Raw genomic sequence first — 20,690 nt, 5'->3', positions numbered from 1 at the left:
GAGCTTTTGCCACCAGGCCACGGGGCACCTGACGATATCCTCAAGTGTCCTACTGAAGTCCCCCAGCTCAGACAGACTTCAAAACACTACGTACGTAACCTATCACAACAGATAAACACAATTAGCTTTTGTTCCCGCTGGATAACTAATTTATAGAATAAGTTAATAAATAAAATCCTTGAGCAACATTTGGGTATCTTTATTCTGAAAACGTTTCGCCAGCCAGTGGCTTCCTCAATCCAATACAGAGAAAGGTGGAAGATAAAAGAGAAGCCTAGGTGATCAGTCCCTCAGCCTACAGTCTCACCATGCTGCTAAAATAAAATCTTTCTCCTGTTCACTACCTAACATGTGATGCCTCAGCCTCCTGCATCTCCATCTAAGGAACTAGACTCACGAAATCGTAATGACACGATTGCAAACAAACCATACCACGGGCGGGATTGAACCTGCGGTCAGAGTCTCAAAACTCCAGCCCGTCGCGTTAGCCACTAGTGACTAACGCGACGGTCTGGAGTTTTGAGACTCTCTGACCGCGGGTTCAATCCCTCCCGCGGTATGGTTTTTTTTTTAAGGAACTAGGTTTGTCCCCACATTTCTTGGTTTACAAACACGTAAGCAAACACTGACATATTTGTTAGGAAACGTTTCGGTCCTGGGACCATGATCACTTCGTGTTTCTCACGTGTTTTTCTGAACCAACTTGTCGGTGTTTATTACCAAGGTACGTCAGCTTGCGTGTGGCCAGCAGTAACAGCCTGGTTGATCAGACCCTGATCCACCATGAGGCCTGGTCTCAGACCGGACCGCAGGGGCGTTGACCCCCGAAACCATCTCCAGGTAAACCCCCTTTCTTAAACCAAATCTGATTGCTTCCCATTCCCCAGGTGCTGTAGGAACCCTACGGGTTTAACGCTACCTCCTAATTAACATAATAATAAGCATAACTAACCAGAAGGAATCTAGAGTAAAAAACTGGTATTATTATTATTATCATTACCCGGGAAGCACTCTACCCGTAGGGGTAACACTGAGCAGAGAATGAAAGGCAATCAGGTTCGATCCAAGGAAGGAAAAGGGATGCGTCAATTTCCTTAGATCAAGAGTCCTCCACCGGCATCAAGGACCTGATAGCCTCCAGATACGCGGGTCAACCTAGCCGTCAAATACTAGAAAAATACCCACTATCTGGTTATCGGTAAAACCAGGTATACTTCAATTGCCTCAGATATAATGAAAAACAAGTGAGAGTCGATAAAATGGCAGCAGGGCGAGATATACCGACTATATATTAGAGAGGTAAGATACATGGCGTCCCAGTAGGCTGCTCACATACCCAGTGACCAGCCATATATTGTAGGCTTTACCCACAGTGTCTCGCTATCTGTTACAGTCATCAATGATTCTCAAGGTGGGAGACTGTTTTTTTGCCTAGCGAAATGATCATTAAGGCTGCTCGTGGCTCGGTTGGTACAGCACTTAGTTCACACACTGAGAGTCCGGGATCTATCCCGGCACGGGTTATATATTGGCCATGTTTCCTTATACCTGTTGTCCCTGGTCACATAGCAGTAAATAGGTACCTAGGTGTTAGTCACCTTACACCTACTGTCACTGTTCACCTAGCAGTAAGTAGGTATCTGGGTGTTAGTTACCTTACACCTGCTGTCACTGTTCACCTAGCAGTAAGTAGATATCTGGGTGTTAGTTACCTTACACCTGCTGTCATTGTTCACCTAGTTGGAAGTAGGCATCTGGGTGCTAGTCAACTTACACCTACCGTCACTGTTCACCTAGCAATAAGTAGGTACCTGGGTGTTAGTCACCTTACACATGCTATCACTGTTCACTTAGAACTTAAGTAGGTACCTGGGTGTTAGCCACCTCACACCTGCTGTCACTGTTCTAGCAGTAAGCAGGTGAACAGTGACAGGTGAAATGATAGTTAATAAAATAATAATAATACTAATAATAATAATAATAATAATAATTATGATCATCATCATCATCTGTAGAATCAGATTTGTTATGAATTAATTCTTGTCTGGTGGTGAACAGGTTATATGTAGCCATAATCACCCTTCTTGTAGTCGATGGGCTTTAAATTCTGTTAACTATACGTAAGATTTATGGTAACATTTATGAAGGAATTCAGGGAAAACCGGTTAGCCGGACTTGAGTTTTGAAGTGGGAAGTACAGTGTGTGCACTCTGGAGGGGTGGAGGTGGGAAGTACAGTGTGTGCACTCTGAAGGAGGGATGGAGGTGGGAAGTACAGTGTGTGCACTCTGAAGGAGGGTCGGAGGTGGGAAGTACAGTGTGTGCACTCTGAAGGAGGGTCGGAGGTGGGAAGTACAGTGTGTGCACTCTGAAGGAGGGTCGGAGGTGGGAAGTACAGTGTGTGCACTCTGAAGGAGGGTCGGAGGTGGGAAGTACAGTGTGTGCACTCTGAAGGAGGGTCGGAGGTGGGAAGTACAGTGTGTGCACTCTGAAGGAGGGGTGGAGGTGGGAAGTACAGTGTGTGCACTCTGAAGGAGGGGTGGAGGTGGGAAGTACAGTGTGTGCACTCTGAAGGAGGGGCGGAGGTGGGAAGTACAGTGTGTGCACTCTGAAGGAGGGTCGGAGGTGGGAAGTACAGTGTGTGCACTCTGAAGGAGGGTCGGAGGTGGGAAGTACAGTGTGTGCACTCTGAAGGAGGGTCGGAGGTGGGAAGTACAGTGTGTGCACTCTAAAGGAGGGGCGGAGGTGGGAAGTACAGTGTGTGCACTCTGAAGGAAGGGCGGAGGTGGGAAGTACAGTGTGTGCACTCTGAAGGAGGGTCGGAGGTGGGAAGTACAGTGTGTGCACTCTGGAGGGGCGGAGGTGGGAAGTACAGTGTGTGCACTGAAGGAGGGGTGGAGGTGGGAAGTACAGTGTGTGCACTCTGAAGGAGGGATGGAGGTGGGAAGTACAGTGTGTGCACTCTGAAGGAGGGATGGAGGTGGGAAGTACAGTGTGTGCACTCTAGAGGGGTGGAGGTGGGAAGTACAGTGTGTGCACTCTGAAGGAGGGTCGGAGGTGGGAAGTAGTGTGTGCACTCTGAAGGAGGGATGGAGGTGGGAAGTACAGTGTGTGCACTGAAGGAGGGATGGAGGTGGGAAGTACAGTGTGTGCACTATGAAGGAGGGATGGAGGTGGGAAGTACAGTGTGTGCACTCTGAAGGAGGGGCGGAGGTGGGAAGTACAGTGTGTGCACTGAAGGAGGGTCGGAGGTGGGAAGTACAGTGTGTGCACTCTGAAGGAGGGATGGAGGTGGGAAGTACAGTGTGTCCACTCTGAAGGAGGGATGGAGGTGGGAAGTACAGTGTGCACTCTGGAGGGGTGGAGGCGGGAAGTACAGTGTGTGCACTCTGAAGGAGGGTCGGAGGTGGGAAGTACAGTGTGTGCACTCTGAAGGAGGGAAGGAGGTGGGAAGTACAGTGTGTGCACTCTGGAGGGGTGGAGGTGGGAAGTACAGTGTGTGCACTCTGAAGGAGGGTCGGAGGTGGGAAGTACAGTGTGTGCACTCTGAAGGAGGGTCGGAGGTGGGAAGTACAGTGTGTGCACTCTGAAGGAGGGATGGAGGTGGGAAGTACAGTGTGTGCACTCTGGAGGGGTAGAGGTCGGAAGTACAGTGTGTGCACTCTGAAGGAGGGTCGGAGGTGGGAAGTACAGTGTGTGCACTCTGAAGGAGGGTCGGAGGTGGGAAGTACAGTGTGTGCACTCTGAAGGAGGGGCGGAGGTGGGAAGTACAGTGTGCACTCTGAAGGAGGGTCGGAGGTGGGAAGTACAGTGTGTGCACTCTGAAGGAAGGATGGAGGTGGGAAGTACAGTGTGTGCACTCTGAAGGAAGGATGGAGGTGGGAAGTACAGTGTGTGCACTCTGAAGGAGGGTCGGAGGTGGGAAGTACAGTGTGTGTACTCTGAAGGAAGGATGGAGGTGGGAAGTACAGTGTGTGCACTCTGAAGGAAGGATGGAGGTGGGAAGTACAGTGTGTGCACTCTGAAGGAAGGATGGAGGTGGGAAGTACAGTGTGTGCACTCTGAAGGAGGGTCGGAGGTGGGAAGTACAGTGTGTGCACTCTGAAGGAAGGATGGAGGTGGGAAGTACAGTGTGTGCACTCTGAAGGAGGGTCGGAGGTGGGAAGTACAGTGTGTGCACTCTGAAGGAAGGATGGAGGTGGAAAGTACAGTGTGTGCACTCTGAAGGAAGGATTCAGGTGGGAAGTACAGTGTGTGCACTCTGAAGGAGGGTCGGAGGTGGGAAGTACAGTGTGTGCACTCTGAAGGAAGGATGGAGGTGGGAAGTACAGTGTGTGCACTCTGAAGGAAGGATGGAGGTGGAAAGTACAGTGTGTGCACTCTGAAGGAAGGATGGAGGTGGGAAGTACAGTGTGTGCACTCTGAAGGAGGGTCGGAGGTGGGAAGTACAGTGTGTGCACTCTGAAGGAAGGATGGAGGTGGGAAGTACAGTGTGTGCACTCTGAAGGAAAGATGGAGGTGGGAAGTACAGTGTGTGCACTCTGAAGGAAGGATGGAGGTGGGAAGTACAGTGTGTGCACTCTGAAGGAGGGTCGGAGGTGGGAAGTACAGTGTGTGCACTCTGAAGGAAGGATGGAGGTGGGAAGTACAGTGTGTGCACTCTGAAGGAGGGTCGGAGGTGGGAAGTACAGTGTGTGCACTCTGAAGGAAAGATGGAGGTGGGAAGTACAGTGTGTGCACTCTGAAGGAAGGATGGAGGTGGGAAGTACAGTGTGTGCACTCTGAAGGAAAGATGGAGGTGGGAAGTACAGTGTGTGCACTCTGAAGGAAGGATAGAGGTGGGAAGTACAGTGTGTGCACTCTGAAGGAGGGTCGGAGGTGGGAAGTACAGTGTGTGCACTCTGAAGGAAGGATGGAGGTGGGAAGTACAGTGTGTGCACTCTGAAGGAGGGTCGGAGGTGGGAAGTACAGTGTGTGCACTCTGAAGGAAGGATGGAGGTGGAAAGTACAGTGTGTGCACTCTGAAGGAAGGATGGAGGTGGGAAGTACAGTGTGTGAACTCTGAAGGAGGGTCAAAGGTGGGAAGTACAGTGTGTGCACTCTGAAGGAAGGAGGTGGGAAGTACAGTGTGTGCACTCTGAAGGAAGGATGGAGGTGGAAAGTACAGTGTGTGCACTCTGAAGGAAGGATGGAGGTGGGAAGTACAGTGTGTGCACTCTGAAGGAAGGATGGAGGTGGGAAGTACAGTGTGTGCACTCTGAAGGAAAGATGGAGGTGGGAAGTACAGTGTGTGCACTCTGAAGGAAGGATGGAGGTGGGAAGTACAGTGTGTGCACTCTGAAGGAAGGATGGAGGTGGGAAGTACAGTGTGTGCACTCTGAAGGAAGGATGGAGGTGGGAAGTACAGTGTGTGCACTCTGAAGGAAGGATGGAAGTGGGAAGTACAGTGTGTGCACTCTGAAGGAAGGATGGAGGTGGGAAGTACAGTGTGTGCACTCTGAAGGAAGGATGGAGGTGGGAAGTACAGTGTGTGCACTCTGAAGGAAGGATGGAGGTGGGAAGTACAGTGTGTGCACTCTGAAGGAAGGATGGAGGTGGGAAGTACAGTGTGTGCACTCTGAAGGAAGGATGGAGGTGGGAAGTACAGTGTGTGCACTCTGAAGGAAGGATGGAGGTGGGAAGTACAGTGTGTGCACTCTGAAGGAAGGATGGAGGTGGGAAGTACAGTGTGTGCACTCTGAAGGAAGGATGGAGGTGGGAAGTACAGTGTGTGCACTCTGAAGGAAGGATGGAGGTGGGAAGTACAGTGTGTGCACTCTGAAGGAAGGATAGAGGTGGGAAGTACAGTGTGTGCACTCTGAAGGAAGGATGGAGGTGGGAAGTACAGTGTGTGCACTCTGAAGGAAGGATGGAGGTGGGAAGTACAGGGTGTGCACTCTGAAGGAAGGATGGAGGTGGGAATACAGGGTGTGCACTCTGAAGGAAGGATGGAGGTGGGAAGTACAGTGTGTGCACTCTGAAGGAAGGATGGAGGTGGGAAGTACAGGGTGTGCACTCTGAAGGAAGGATGGAGGTGGGAAGTACAGTGTGTGCACTCTGAAGGAAGGATGGAGGTGGGAAGTACAGTGTGTGCACTCTGAAGGAAGGATGGAGGTGGGAAGTACAGTGTGTGCACTCTGAAAGAAGGATGGAGGTGGGAAGTACAGTGTGTGCACTCTGAAGGAAGGATGGAGGTGGGAAGTACAGTGTGTGCACTCTGAAGGAAGGATGGAGGTGGGAAGTACAGGGTGTGCACTCTGAAGGAAGGATGGAGGTGGGAAGTACAGTGTGTGCACTCTGAAGGAAGGATGGAGGTGGGAAGTACAGTGTGTGCACTCTGAAGGAAGGATGGAGGTGGGAAGTACAGTGTGTGCACTCTGAAGGAAGGATGGAGGTGGGAAGTACAGTGTGTGCACTCTGAAGGATGGAGGTGGGAAGTACAGTGTGTGCACTCTGAAGGAAGGATGGAGGATGTTACAATTCAGAGAACCATGTGAAGCATTATATCGGTGCATTTCTCACAAGAGACTTTCTGAATAAATGACTGTAAATGCTTCCTCATTTTTTTTGAGTCACCGTTCCATGATGGAAGACTCCCTGTGTTGTATGAGATATATATTTATACATACATACAAATACATACCTACGAGTCTGAAACATGTATGGTTGCAGGCTGTGTTGGTCGGGGTGTTGGCAGTGTTGGCTGTGGTGACCGCTGAACCTCGCTACGCCAGACCTGGAGGTAAATTCGAAAAAAATTTCACTAATATACACAGCTAATATACACAGATAATATACACAGCTTGATCTAAATAATTGTTAATATTTTACCCTTTATGAGAACATGTGTGATTACCTCCCATGACCCATTCGATGTATGACCCCTTAAGGTTTTAGAGCTTTTCCGTTAATATAATAATTACGAGAGATACATTGAAAATTTGATTATTATTATTATAATAATCAAGGGGAAGCGCTAAACCCAGAGGATTATACAGCGCCTGGGGGGGGGGGATGTGGAAGGCATTCAGGCTTAATTCGGGGAACTGGAGCACAGATCCAATTCCCTAAATCAAGAGCCCCTCACCAACATCAAGGAACCTTCCTTGAGGGGTGAAAATTTGATAAAATAGACAAATTGGTGGTTAAGATACATGTGCGAGTCAGGTATCAGTAATGTTGAGAAATATCGTCTATATTAGGCTTCTTGAGGATGCTGGAATGATTATATCGTCTTTTTATGTCTGCTGTTTCTTCTGTATATGACTGAAAAAGCCTACTGTGCAGGTAAAACGTTTCAACACTAGATACCTAACTGTTGCACATGTATCTTATCAATTACCAGAGTTGGATTTCCATGGTAAACACTGAGTGCACTTTTGGTATCAGATCACGAGCCAGCTGGTGGAGCCAGAGCTGTGCCAGACAGGCTAGCTCGTCGTGTATGTTACTATGAGACCTGGGCCCGCTATAGACCAGAGGAAGTCCATTATGACATCGAAGACATCCCTGCTGACCTCTGTACTCACCTTATCTACTCCTTCTGTGGTGTGTCCAACGTCACTTGGGAGGTCATGGTCCTGGATCCTGAGGTGAGATGTTTGTAGTGTCCCTTCATTATCTATATATATCTATATATATATATATATATATATATATATATATATATATATATATATATATATATATATATATATATATATATATATATATATATATATATATATATTCATTGGTCATAGCACTTATTTATTTCTACTATTCTCTTTGTCAAGACCCATTTCCCAGTAGCCGTTCTGCCATATTTCTTAATTTATATCTGTGGCGTCTAGCTAGCTCTACCGAAGGTACTTAACTCCCTTATTCTTTCATAACCCTTTATAATCTTATGTATCATTATATCAACTTTCTTCCTATCAGCCAACATGGACATTATTATTATTATTATTATAATCAAGGGGGAAGCGCTAAACCCGGAGGATTATACAGCGCCTGGGGGGGGGATGTGGAAGGCATTCAGGCTTAATTCGGGGAACTGAAGCACAGATCCAATTCCCTAAATCAAGAGCCCCTCACCAACATGGACATCTTTAGTGTTTTCAGTCTGTCATCCAAAGTTAACACGTGATGTAAACAGCACCTCTTCTTCCATATATTTAAGTTATTTTCTAGTTAACCAAACTTCAATGTATATTTCTCAATTTCAGTTGTCAGAAATAGTGAAAAAAATTATAAGCAACTCCTAGATCTTTGCGTATTGCTAAAATTTTGTTAGTCTATATTATTTACGTAGTTTGATTTCTGTCTTATTTCTGTCCGAAATTACTACAGTAGGCCTACAGGCCCATTTTCGGCAGGTCCAACTCACCCAAACAAACCCACTCATCGCCTTCCAATCTATAAGTAAAGTTACCCACAGTTTTGGCCTTAGTGATGATGCCTGAGAGTTTGTTCCACTCATCTATACTATTATAATGGGCGAGCGCTAACCCCGTATGATTATACAGCGTATGTGGGGGAAGGGAGATGGAGGTATTCAGGCTTAATTCAGGGAACTGGAGCACAGATCCAATTCCTCAGATCAAGAGCTCCTCACCAGCGTCAAGGAACCTGCCTTGAGGGGGTCCACTGATCAACAGCTCTGCTGATATTCTAGTATAACGCTATATCTTTTCTAAATCTAAATCTGCTCAGCTTAAATTTATTGCTGCGAATCCTGTCTTGGTTAGATACTTTTAGCACGTTATTTATATCTTTATTTATTCGTGTTTTCCATTTATACACTTCAATCATACCCCCCTAATTCTAAGTCTTTCCATATACTGCAATTTCAATGTTTTCAATCTGATTTTTTAGGGAAAGTGTCTGATATATGGGATAACTTTTATCATTATTTCATGTGGGTCGCTTCCTGGGGGACAAAATTAACCTAATTTGTCCGACAAGAGGCTTTATATATAGTATGTCACTGATGTCAGCTATGGTCTGTATAAGTTGTATCGTGTACTTATAGAAATAAAGATTATTATTAAGTTAATCCGTTCACACTGCAGCGCTCCGCTACACTTCTCGCTCCTCGTATCTTTCCCTGATAAGGTCACCCTGCCTTGGTGGGATATGGCTGCTTTGTTAAAAAACAAATATATATAGGCCTGGTCTCAGACCGGGCCGCGGGGGCGTTGACCCCCGAAACCCTCTCCAGGTAAACTCCAGGTAAACTGGCGTTGGTATTATCGTGGGTGATGCAGGAAGATGGTGTGTCTAAGCACTTGTGAAACTAGGGTGGTCTATGGTCCTACAATAGTGGGTCACAGCAGTAGTGTTCCAACTCACCTCTGCTGGATTCAGTGGTTTGCGTGGACCACTGGTAACTAATGAGAAAATCTTGCATTGTCACAGCTGGACATCAATGCCAATGGGTACCGGCGCTTCGTGGCACTGAAGGAAAAGTATCCTGACCTGAAGACAATGATTGCGGTTGGTGGCTGGGCTGAGGGAGGTAAAAAGTACTCTCAGATGGTCGGCGTTGACGAGCGAAGACAAACTTTCGTCAGGAGTGTTGTTCGTAAGTACTGTGCATTAATGTAACTATACCAACGATATGCGATACCGACATGATGAATTAGAAACATCTATCCAGTGGCTTTATCAATACAAGTAGATACCCATATATTGAACATGTGTATAATTCATCATCCTTAAGAAAACAACTATAAATGCCCCGTAGGAGCCTAGTAATTATCAATGCTCAATTTTCAATAAAAATAATCATTACGTTATGTATCATTTAAAATCAAAAGCATGAACTAAAACAAGCAATATTTCCGTAGAGTTGCTGACAGACTATGGCTTTGATGGATTCGACTTGGATTGGGAGTACCCCGGAGCGATGGACCGTGGTGGTACTATGGCTGACAAAGACAATTATCTGAAATTAGTAAGTGTGTTTACAGTTACCACACACTGTATCCTTCATGACATAAATACATAGAAATCAAACAATACCACGGGTGGGAATAGAACCCGCGATCAGTCAAAAAACTCCAGACCGACGCGATAGTCACTGGTTTTATGACTAGGATGGCGGGTTCTATCCCCACCCGTGGTATGGTTTATTTGCAATCGTGTCATTACGATTTCGTGAGACACCGAAATCCTTTTTCTATCTAGGTTCAAGAACTGAGAGCAGCATTCGACTCAGTGGGAGCTGGGTGGGACCTGACAGCGGCCGTACCTATTGCCAAGTTCAGACTGGATGAGGGTTATCATGTACCAGAGCTGTGCAGGTCAGTAGCCCAAATCTTTACACCTTCCTCACATGACTAGTTACTTCTTTCACAAAATTGCCCGAAAACTGGAATGGAAACTAAACGTTTCGGACCTAGATATTGCTTAGTTTGTTTAAACTCTGTGGGTTGGGACTTGTTCACGCGAGTATACTTCATTTCTTCTCTTTAATCTATATAATCGATATACCTTTCAAGGGGGAGGGGAGGAATTCCTTGTTACTAACACTTTACTTATAAAGCTAAATAAACAAAAACCTGGAAGTTTTCGTACGATACCTTTTCCTTCCTTAGATTAAACCTGATTTCTTCCCAGGCACTGTAAGACTTCTATTGGTTTATCACTTCCCCATAAATATATAATACACAAATAACCCAGTTAGCCGGCCTCGAGTCCTGGATGTGGGAAGTACAATGCCTGCACTCAGGACGGGTGTTGATATGTTGCAGCTGTTGAACTATTTTTATTATTATAATCAAGGGAAAGCGCTAAACCCAGAGGATTATACAGCGCCTGAGGGGGATGTGGAAGGCATTCAGGCTTAATTCGGGGAACTGGAGCACAGATCCAATTCCCTAAATCAAGAGCCCCTCACCAACATCAAGGAACCTTCCTTGAGGGGACTGATGGAGTGAATGATGACGAAAGTGTTTCTTCTTTTTCGGGTCACCCTGCTTCGGTGGGAAACGGTCGGTGTATTAATAAAAAAAATTAACCCGCACATAGGATACAAATTCACGTGTGTGTATTACAGCTTGCTGGACGCCATCCACATGATGACATATGATCTTCGAGGGAACTGGTGTGGCTTTGCTGATGTACATTCTATGCTCTACCAACGACCTGAACTTGATGAGTGGTCGTATGAGAAGCTTAATGACGTAAGTCGTTCATATCACTTGTTTATGAGCAGCAAATTGATGTGAATTATTTTTTAGTTATACCTTATTTCTAAATAACTGAATGACCAGTCGTTATGTTTAAGATAAACACGATGATGGGAAACTATATTAATGATATTTAATTTCAATTATTATTATTATTATTATAATCAAGGGGGAAGCGCTAAACCCGGAGGATTATACAGCGCCTGGGGGGGGGGGGGATGTGGAAGGTATTCAGGCTTAATTCGGGGAACTGGAGCACAGATCCAATTCCCTAAATCAAGAGCCCCTCACCATCAAGGAACCTTCCTTGAGGGGTATTTAATTTCAAGATAAATGAATGGGTGATACCAGTTATGGTAATGAGTATCAAGCTGTTGGAAATATGTATTAGTTATGCCTTATTTAAAAGCGAATAGGTGAGGTCAATCGTTATGGTTGTGCATCAAGCTATTGTAAATAGTATGTTTACGTTATACCTTATTTGAGAATAAATAGATATGTGAACACAGCTTCGACATTTCTCAGTGGGAACTTCGATATGCCACTGAATGAATGATGGTGAATGTGTTTCTTTTCATGGGTCACCCTATTTTGGTAGGAGACGGCCAGTATGTTAAGACAAGAGAAACTCATTTCCTATTTCCAATAGTCTCCCTGATTCAGATTCCTTTATTTCCTTGCAAGTTTAGAATGTGGTTGACATATTTTAGGAAGTATACGTATTTGCATAGGTAGTTTACAGTGATTAGTAGTACAAAGAGAACCACTATCATGCCTTGGCATTACTCTGCAGAACGATGGAGTTCTTCTGTGGGAACAATTCGGCTGTTACCGAGACAAGCTAGTACTGGGTACACCGTTCTACGGCCGTACATATACCCTCGGCAGTGCAGATAATAATGGTCTTCATGCCCCGGTCAAGAAGTGGGAGGGAGGTGGCAAGCCCGGACCGTATACCAACGCTACCGGTACACTGGCATACTTTGAGGTAAAGGTTTTTCAGCCGTTTTAAGGGGGATACCTTGATATTAGTGAAAGACTGTGGTATAAACCTTGATAATAGATACTGACAAATTGACTTAGAACAAACACTAGGACATAATTGTAAGAAAACGTTTGGTCTTGGAACCTTGATTATCTTTCAGAAATAATCAGATTATCTTTCAGAAATAATCATGGTTTTCTAATATGTCTTCGTGTTTGTTAACTTGTCTTTCTAGTTAAAGGCTATTGATCTAAAGAATTCTAGCTACCCTTCCCATTCCTAGTTTCAAACCTGACAACCAACCATTCCTCAGGCGCTGCATCACTAACCTTAGGACCCCAATGGAAATATGAAGGACCCCAGTGGAAATATAAAGGACCCCAATGAAAATATAAAGGACCCCAATGAAAATATAAAGGACCCCAATGAAAATATAAAGGACCCCAATGAAAATATAAAGGACCCCAATGGAAATAAGTCAGTGTCTGACTTTTTTGGGTTATCCCAGGTTCTTTACATATATGCTGCTATGTATGATAATTATGTAACTGTATTTGTGTATACCTGTATACCATTAGGGTCCTTTATATTACCACTGGGGTCCCTTATATTACCATTGGGGTCCTTCATATCACCACTGGGGTCCCTTATATTACCATTGGGGTCCTTTACCTATGAATCCTGTCCTTGTTGAGTATAAACTCCTTTTCAACCGATAGTTAAGCCAGTTTTTGGGAACTAGATTCAACTTCAATATCTTATAACCGATAAAAAAAAAATCTCCTTTGTGCCTTTAGTGCCCCGATGGCCTGGTGGCTAAAGCTCTCGCTTCACACACGGAGGGCCCAGGTTCGATTCCCGGCGGGGTGGAAACATTTCGACGTGTTTCCTTACACCTGTTGTCCTGTTCACCTAGCAGCAAATAGGTACCTGGGTGTTAGTGGACTGGTGTGGGTGGCATCCTGGGTGTTAGTGGACTGGTGTGGGTGGTATGCTGGGTGTTAGTGGACTGGTGTGGGTGGCATCCTGGGTGTTAGTGAACTGGTGTGGGTGGCATCCTGGGCATTAGTGGACTGGTGTGGGTGGCCTCCTGGGTGTTAGTGGACTGGTGTGGGTGGCATCCTGGGTGTTAGTGGACTGGTGTGGGTGGCATCCTGGGTGTTAGTGGACTGGTGTGGGTGGCATCCTGGGTGTTAGTGGACTGGTGTGGGTGGCATCCTGGGTGTTAGTGGACTGGTGTGGGTGGCATCCTGGATGCTACTAGACAGGTGTGGGTGGCATCCTGGGGGTCAAGATTGAGAACCACAATGGAAATAAGACAAGACAGTCCTCGATGACTCACTTTCTTGGGTCATCCTGAGTGGCTAACCCTCCAAGGTTAAAAATCCTCAGATAATCTGATCTTACGCCCAGATCTGCAAAATGATGGTGGATGATCCAGCTTGGGAAGACCGTTACGATGATATTGGACTCGTTCCCTACACAACCAAGGGTAATATAACCTTTTTATATGTTAAATTGTTATAATAAATGTAATGTTGAAAGGGGTAAGCCGGTGGAAGGTCTCGGTCAGATGACCAAAAGCTCCAGCGGCGTCAGGAAACGCAAATCTTACCTAAATTAATAACCTGTCAAAGTATTTGGTTTAAAATATAAATTATTCACATTCCCTGACAATAACATAACCCAAAAAGTATTTAACCTGTGGTATTTTATTGAGTCTCGTTCAGGAGTCTAATAAATTATATCTAAATTATACGTAATTATACCCAAGAATTAAGTCACCGTTAACTTTCACAATGAAAATAATGGTACATTACCTGTAATGACATTTAATTGACAGTGGGAGGCGTAATTATATATTTAATGATACGTGTGGCGGGCAATGTAGATTCTCCAGCAAGGGCTCAAGTTTTTCATTCATACCATCCTTATTTTGATAGTTTCACTTTATATCTGCAGCCTCCCAGATGCCCGTTAAATTCACTTACGATATAGGACACTGTATTTAACGATACTGTTTCTATCGGCGTAGATTGAATGAGATTAATTCTCCACAAATTCCGGGTCTGATTTGTGTTACTCCGCCATTTTTGTTGCTCCGTAAGCGTTTTCTTTTTTCTCCCAGTACATCTTTTTAATTAATTTAATAACACTTCCAGGTATGTACTATATTTTCATTATTGAAATATTAATTTCCTCTAAATTACAAAATTTTCCTTACAGAATATAAGGAAATAATAGAGAATATTTGTTCTCGTGTCGCAGAACATCTTTTAAGTCACAATTTTAGATAAACAATATAATCCCCATTGAACATTAAAATGGTATAAAATACCGACAGGTTGTTAGGTAAGACACACATGCAACAGTTAGGTATCTTTATTTCGAAACGTTTCGCCTACACAGTAGGCTTCCTCAGTCGAGTACAGAAAAGTTGATAGAAGCAGAAGATACTTGAAGACGATGTAATCAGTTCATCACCCTTAAAGTTTTGAGGTGGTCAGTCCCTCAGTCTGGAGAAGAGCATTGTTCCATAGTCTGAATTATTATTATTATTATTATAATCAAGGGGGAAGCGCTAAACCCGGAGGATTATACAGCGCCTGGGGGGGGGATGTGGAAGGCATTCAGGCTTAATTCGGGGAACTGGAGCACAGATCCAATTCCTTAAATCAAGAGCCCCTCACCAACATCAAGGAACCTTCCTTGAGGGGTCCATAGTCTGAAACAATATGGAGTTGAAGTGACAGGATGGAGCCTTATATAGCGCCTAGTGAGAACGGCTGGATTTGAGAGGGACCTGACCTTCCAACATCTGCGTTCTACTAGTGACCTATGTCTAACCTCCTGGCGCTATATAAGGCTCCATCCTGTCACTTCAACTCCATATTGTTTCAGACTATGGAACAATGCTCTTCTCCAGACTGAGGGACTGACCACCTCAAAACTTTAAGGGTGATGGACTGATTACATCGTCTTCAAGTCTCTTCTGCTTCTATCAACTTTTCTGTACTCGACTGAGGATTATTATTATTATAATCAAGGGGGAAGCACTAAACCCGTAGGATTATACAGCGCCTATGGGGGGATGGAAGGCATTCAGGCTTAATTCAGGGAACTGGAGCACAGATCAAATTCCCTAGATCAAGAGCCCCTCACCAGCGTCAAGGAGCCTTTCTTGAGGGGACTACACTGAGGAAGCCTACTGTGTAGGCGAAACGTTTCGAAATAAAAATACCTAACTGTTGCATGTGTGTCTTACCTAACATAATCCCCATTAATTCCTACAATTATTATTATTATAATAAAAAAGAAGCGCTAATTATTATTATTATAATCAAGGGGGAAGCGCTAAACCCGGAGGATTATACAGCGCCTGGGGGGGGGGGAATGTGGAAGGCATTCAGGCTTAATTCGGGGAACTGGAGCAGATCCAATTCCCTAAATCAAGAGCCCTTCACCAACATCAAGGAACCTTCCTTGAGGGGAAAGAAGCGCTAAGCCACAAGGGCTATACAGCGTCGAATTCCTACATAAATCCCAGGAAAATTTATCATTATTTTCCATACCCTGCCTGAAATCAATTTAGGACAGACTTAAAAATTATCTCCTCTCCCAAAATTAACCATATTAGCCCTATGCTAAATCATTCAATTAGTCTGAAACCGTACAAAAAAAATACGATCACTTAATTTAAATTATTATTATAACCAAGGGGGAAGCGCTAAACCCGGAGGATTATACAGCGCCTGGGGGGGGGATGTGGAAGGCATTCAGGCTTAATTCGGGGAACTGGAGCACAGATCCAATTCCCTAAATCAAGAGCCCCTCACCAACATCAAGGAACCTTCCTTGAGGGGAGTAATAGGTAAAATAATGAGTAATTAAAATTGACTATTTTATAATCTATGTCTAGTTTTAAATAATAAGAATTAGTATTATTCTGAAATTCCCCGGCATGTACTTAACACTTTATGAAAAGTAAATTACACATTCTGACTTTCTTTAAGTGAATGTGACCTGACCTGACTATGTTGGGGCATTGTCTTAAACCGGTAGGAGGCTTGGACCTGCCTCGCATGGGCCAGTAGGCCTGCTGCACTGTCCCAATTTCTATTCTTCGCACAAAAATCAAATTATATTGCATTTAGACATTATCAAAAATAAACCAGACATTAATGATGGTAATAAGCATTTATGTCACCAGATGACCAGTGGGTTGGATACGAGGACCCAGACAGTCTCAAGATTAAGATGGATTATATCAAGGACATGCATCTGCTGGGTGCCATGACCTGGGCCATAGACCAGGATGATTATTTGGGATGGTGTAACAGAGGCAAGAATCCCATGATGACGTGAGTTCATAAGTTTTAAGTCAGGGATAACGTTATATAATTATGGGGAAGGGCTAATTATTATTATAATCAAAAGGAAGCGCTAAGCCACAAGGGCTATACTGCGGGGGAAGGGCTAAACCCGTAGGATTATACGGCGCATATGGGGGGGATGGAAGGTACTCAGGCTCAAATCAGATCCAATTTCCTAGATCAAGAGCCCCTCACCTGCATCAATGAACCTCCCTTGAGGGGCAGGGACATTATTATTATAATCAAAAAGAAGCGCTAAACCACAAGGGCTATACAGCGCTGCAGGGGCAGGGACAGCAAATCCTTTCTGACCTCACTTGTAAATTCAATTTTAGTTAATAAATCTGGTGTTTAAGCCAAAGTAGGCTTAATTTTAGATAGGCTTAGACTATATTTCATTACCCTGTTATTCTACCACTTCCCTGTTACCGTTGTAACACAACAGGAACAGGAAGCTAAGGGTTATAAAGTGACTGACTTTAGCGTCTAGCAACAATGTCTTCAGAGGGACTGGTTAGTTATCAGTATTTTGTTCTACCAGTTAACAAATAGCTATAAATGTGACCATATTTTTTAAAGAGGTGGAGGGGTAAGCCAGCGGAAGGCCTCGGTCAGACGACCAAAACTTTCATCTAAGACCCGCATCAGGAGACTTCTTGTTTCCTGACAAACCTTACCTAGCCTAGCCTAACCTAACCTAACCTTACCTAATCTACCTTACCTAACCTAACCTTACCTAATCTAACCTTACCTTACCTAACCTAACCAGGGTGGACATATACTGTTCTAGAGGTGAAAAACAGGTACATAGGGGCACATTTGAAAGTTAAAGACAAAGAAGTCATAGGGATGTCAGGAAGTATTTCTTCAGTTTCAAGATAGCAGTGGAATAAAGTAGGTGAAGTAATGGATGTAGATTACATACATAGGTTGAAGAATAGGTATAACAGAACCCACGAAACTAGGAGGGAGTAAACCCAGCAAATGATACAGTAAGAAACAGGTCCAGGAGCTGAGACTTGACCCCCTACAACCACACACACACTACGAACATCACACACTTGTATAAAGACAGAAGGCTGAGATACAAAGCAATGATGTAGAATTGGCAATAATACTGAGATGTCCTGTGTTGCAGAGTGATCTACGAAGGTATGAAGGACTACATCGTACCTGTGTCACCAACCACCACACCTACTACCACGGTAGGTACCCTCAGATTAATACTACCACGGGAAGTACCCTCAGATTACTACAACCACGGTAAGTACCCAGATCCACCACCACTGAGTTACAACAGTACCTGGGGGGAGCACAGCTCCAACTCCCTAGAACAAGAGCCCATCATCAGCATCAAGGAACCTCCCTTGATACTCTCCTATCTCTGGCTGATTTCTAAACTGTATGAGCCCCGCCCTGCCTGATGGAATGTGTTGCCACTATGTAACTGTGTGTCAGTAGAAGTCATGAACCACTACAAGTGTATACCTGGAGTATACCCGGCGAAGGTTTCGGGAGGCAACGCCCCCGTGGCCCGGTCTGTGACCAGGCCTCATGGAGGATCAAGCCCTGATCAACCAGGCTGCTACTGTTGGCCTCACGTAACCCAACGTAGGAACCACAGCCCGGCTGGTCAGATACTGACTCTAGGTGCCTGTCCAGTGCCTTCTTGAAGACAGCCAGGGGTCTATAATACTAAATATAATTTGTAGCGTTCTTGACTAAGTTTATCTAATCTTAAATGGTTGTTACTGTTGCAGAGTCCTTGGTGGACACCACCAACAACCACTACCACAACCAGAGATCCCAGTGCACCCACCACAATCCCCACGACTACCACAACCAGGGACCCCAATGCCCCAACAACCACTATGGGCCCAATAGACTGTTCTGTCCAGGACTACTGGCCTCACCCTGACTGTGATAAAGTGAGTAGCTTCTCATATATGGCTGACTCTTAGCAGTTTCACATTAATTTCTTCCCACAGTAGTGACCTCGTAAATTCTCATCACGAATTATATAATTAATACTTCCTTAAGCCTTCATTAGTACAGGTCTAATAATGACTGATTTCTACTGTAACTTACTGCTAGGCTTTAAATACTAATTTATTACAAGGATACCAAGGGAATTAAGTCACTTTGACTTCTTAGGTTATCCTAAGTAATTTACACAGATGTTAAACTATGCAAAACAACCACAGGAGGAGTTGAATGATAGTTCTGGGCCTTTCGTATTTCAGTCATCATCAGGAGCTTGCAGTGTTGCAGAAATAATGTCCCAGCAGATTCTGCTGAGACCTAATACTCATTTCTGCAACACCAGAAGCTCCTGGTGTGTTGATAGCAACATGAAAGGCCTAGAGCTATCATCCAACTCCCCCTATGGTTAAGTTTAGCGTCTTGTATGGCTTGTTTACGATTTCTGCATGTTAAACTATGATAATTGTACTTAGGTATACCTGTACCTAAATAAACTTACCTAAATGTGTTGCAGTATTACTGGTGTTTCGACGGAGTGCCACACCTGGAGGAGTGTCCTGAAGGTACCTACTGGAGCCAGGCTAATAAGATATGTGACTGGCCACAGAATGTGGACACCTCTGACTGTAACATGCCAGCAGGCAAGACTCACTCTAGACAAAATCATGTTCAACCACCTGTGAAGCCAGCTGCTCACCAGCCTGTGAAGCCAGTTGCTCACCAGCCTGTGAAGCCAGTTGCTCACCAGCCTGTGAAGCCAGTTGCTCACCAGCCTGTGAAGCCAGCTGCCCACCAGCCTGTCAAGACTGTTCCTCATCCTCCTGCCCAGCACAAAATAGTTAATGCAATTCCTGTGGCCACGGCTGAAAAAATCCCTCTAATTATAAAAAAATTAAGGAATCAGCTTCCTTAGATCTTATAGAGTATAAAAAATATCATATCAGGAGAAACTTATAAAAATATTTACGTTGTGGTCTATAAAAAACTAATTCCGATCAGGGCAAAAAATAATAATTAATCTTTTACAAGCGTGTTTAATAACCTTTCACAAGGAAAAGTTTGCATATATTTTGGAAAACAATCACAAATAAAGTATCTTAGCAGTGCAGGACAAGGTGGAAATCTTCAGCTCAGGATCTTTCACATTCTTGTGTGTCGTCAGGAGCTATGCAATGTTTGCAATGCAGTAATAGATAGGAAGGAAAATTCTCTGAGGCGAGGCAGAAAGAATCAAGGGTAATCCATGTCACAGTAACAGTGCTGAATGGTTCTTGATCCAAAGAACCAGGGTTATACCCTCTTCCTTGGATTAAGTAAGCTTATTTAGGTACAGGTACACGTAAATACATTATCCATAGTAACGAATGTGAAGTCGAGGTGACTTATTTCCATTCGAGTCCTTGAACAAACCTATTTACCTGGCATACCCCAGTGCTGTGAAGCTTACAGGTTTAGCGCTTCCCCATGAATACAATAATATGCTTCTGAATAATGGTATTCAATACCAACGAGAAGACATGTACAAGTTTGGTATCTTATTCCCAATTTTTTTCAATTACATTTGATATATGATTATTATAATCATAGGTAGGCAACAGACCCACCAGGGTCATACGGATTTAGCGCTTTTCAGTGAAAACTGTCATGGCAACAAGTCCAGATTAGTCTCATATACGTAGCAATATTCTTAAAAAAAAATCAAATCAGCATAAATATATATATAAATCAATGTATTGATTAGAACTGGTTTAAAAAAATTATCTATAATTATTTAATGTCACCTCTGAACTCTACTAAAAAAGCCTACTGCGTAGGCGAAGCGTTTCGGAAAGACCGTGGGGGCGTTGACCCCCAAAATCCTCTCCAGGTATACTCCAGCTGTCGTATGTGTGACTTACCAACACCTATTTACATAGATTATTGCTGTACTCATTCCTATTGTTCATTAATCACAAGATCTAAACAGTCATAAACACTTGTTATCAAGATATCTGTCAAGTGGTACTTGATATAGCCTTGTTCTCAAGGTCGGACTAAAGTGTAATCATTGGTACTTTTCTCAGGGCAGAAATGCACCCATCAATTGTATACGAGGAGCGCTAAAACTGTATGGGTTATATAGTCCCTTGGGGTAATG

At 44.2% G+C, this 20,690-nt stretch overlaps 1 protein-coding gene across 1 annotated transcript; it reads left to right on the top strand.

Moving 5' to 3' along the window:
* The first annotated feature begins 1,298 nt into the window (after positions 1–1,298).
* Positions 1,299–19,581, top strand: LOC128701733 (endochitinase-like). Its single transcript, XM_053795621.2, has 13 exons — positions 1,299–1,411; positions 6,711–6,780; positions 7,428–7,630; positions 9,438–9,603; positions 9,869–9,975; positions 10,209–10,324; positions 11,080–11,206; positions 12,006–12,200; positions 13,611–13,689; positions 16,408–16,558; positions 17,709–17,775; positions 18,331–18,498; positions 19,068–19,581. The coding sequence occupies exons 1-13, from the start codon at positions 1,400–1,402 to the stop codon at positions 19,464–19,466; spliced, it is 1,860 nt and encodes a 619-aa protein (XP_053651596.2). The 5' UTR covers positions 1,299–1,399; the 3' UTR covers positions 19,467–19,581.
* Positions 19,582–20,690: the final 1,109 nt, after the last annotated feature.

The sequence above is a fragment of the Cherax quadricarinatus genome, chromosome 96 (assembly GCF_038502225.1).
Source record: "Cherax quadricarinatus isolate ZL_2023a chromosome 96, ASM3850222v1, whole genome shotgun sequence".
NCBI classification, from domain to species: Eukaryota; Metazoa; Arthropoda; class Malacostraca; order Decapoda; family Parastacidae; genus Cherax; species Cherax quadricarinatus.
The sequence above is the reverse complement of the archived record's forward strand: the minus strand, read 5'-3'. Positions and strand labels throughout refer to the sequence as shown.

Bases quoted from the DNA above. Each gene is read 5' to 3' on its own strand.
- LOC128701733 (XM_053795621.2), top strand. The intron at 9,604-9,868 runs GTAAGTACTGTG...ATATTTCCGTAG, and splicing joins TTTCGTCAGGAGTGTTGTTC to AGTTGCTGACAGACTATGGC. The intron at 11,207-12,005 runs GTAAGTCGTTCA...ATTACTCTGCAG, and splicing joins CGTATGAGAAGCTTAATGAC to AACGATGGAGTTCTTCTGTG.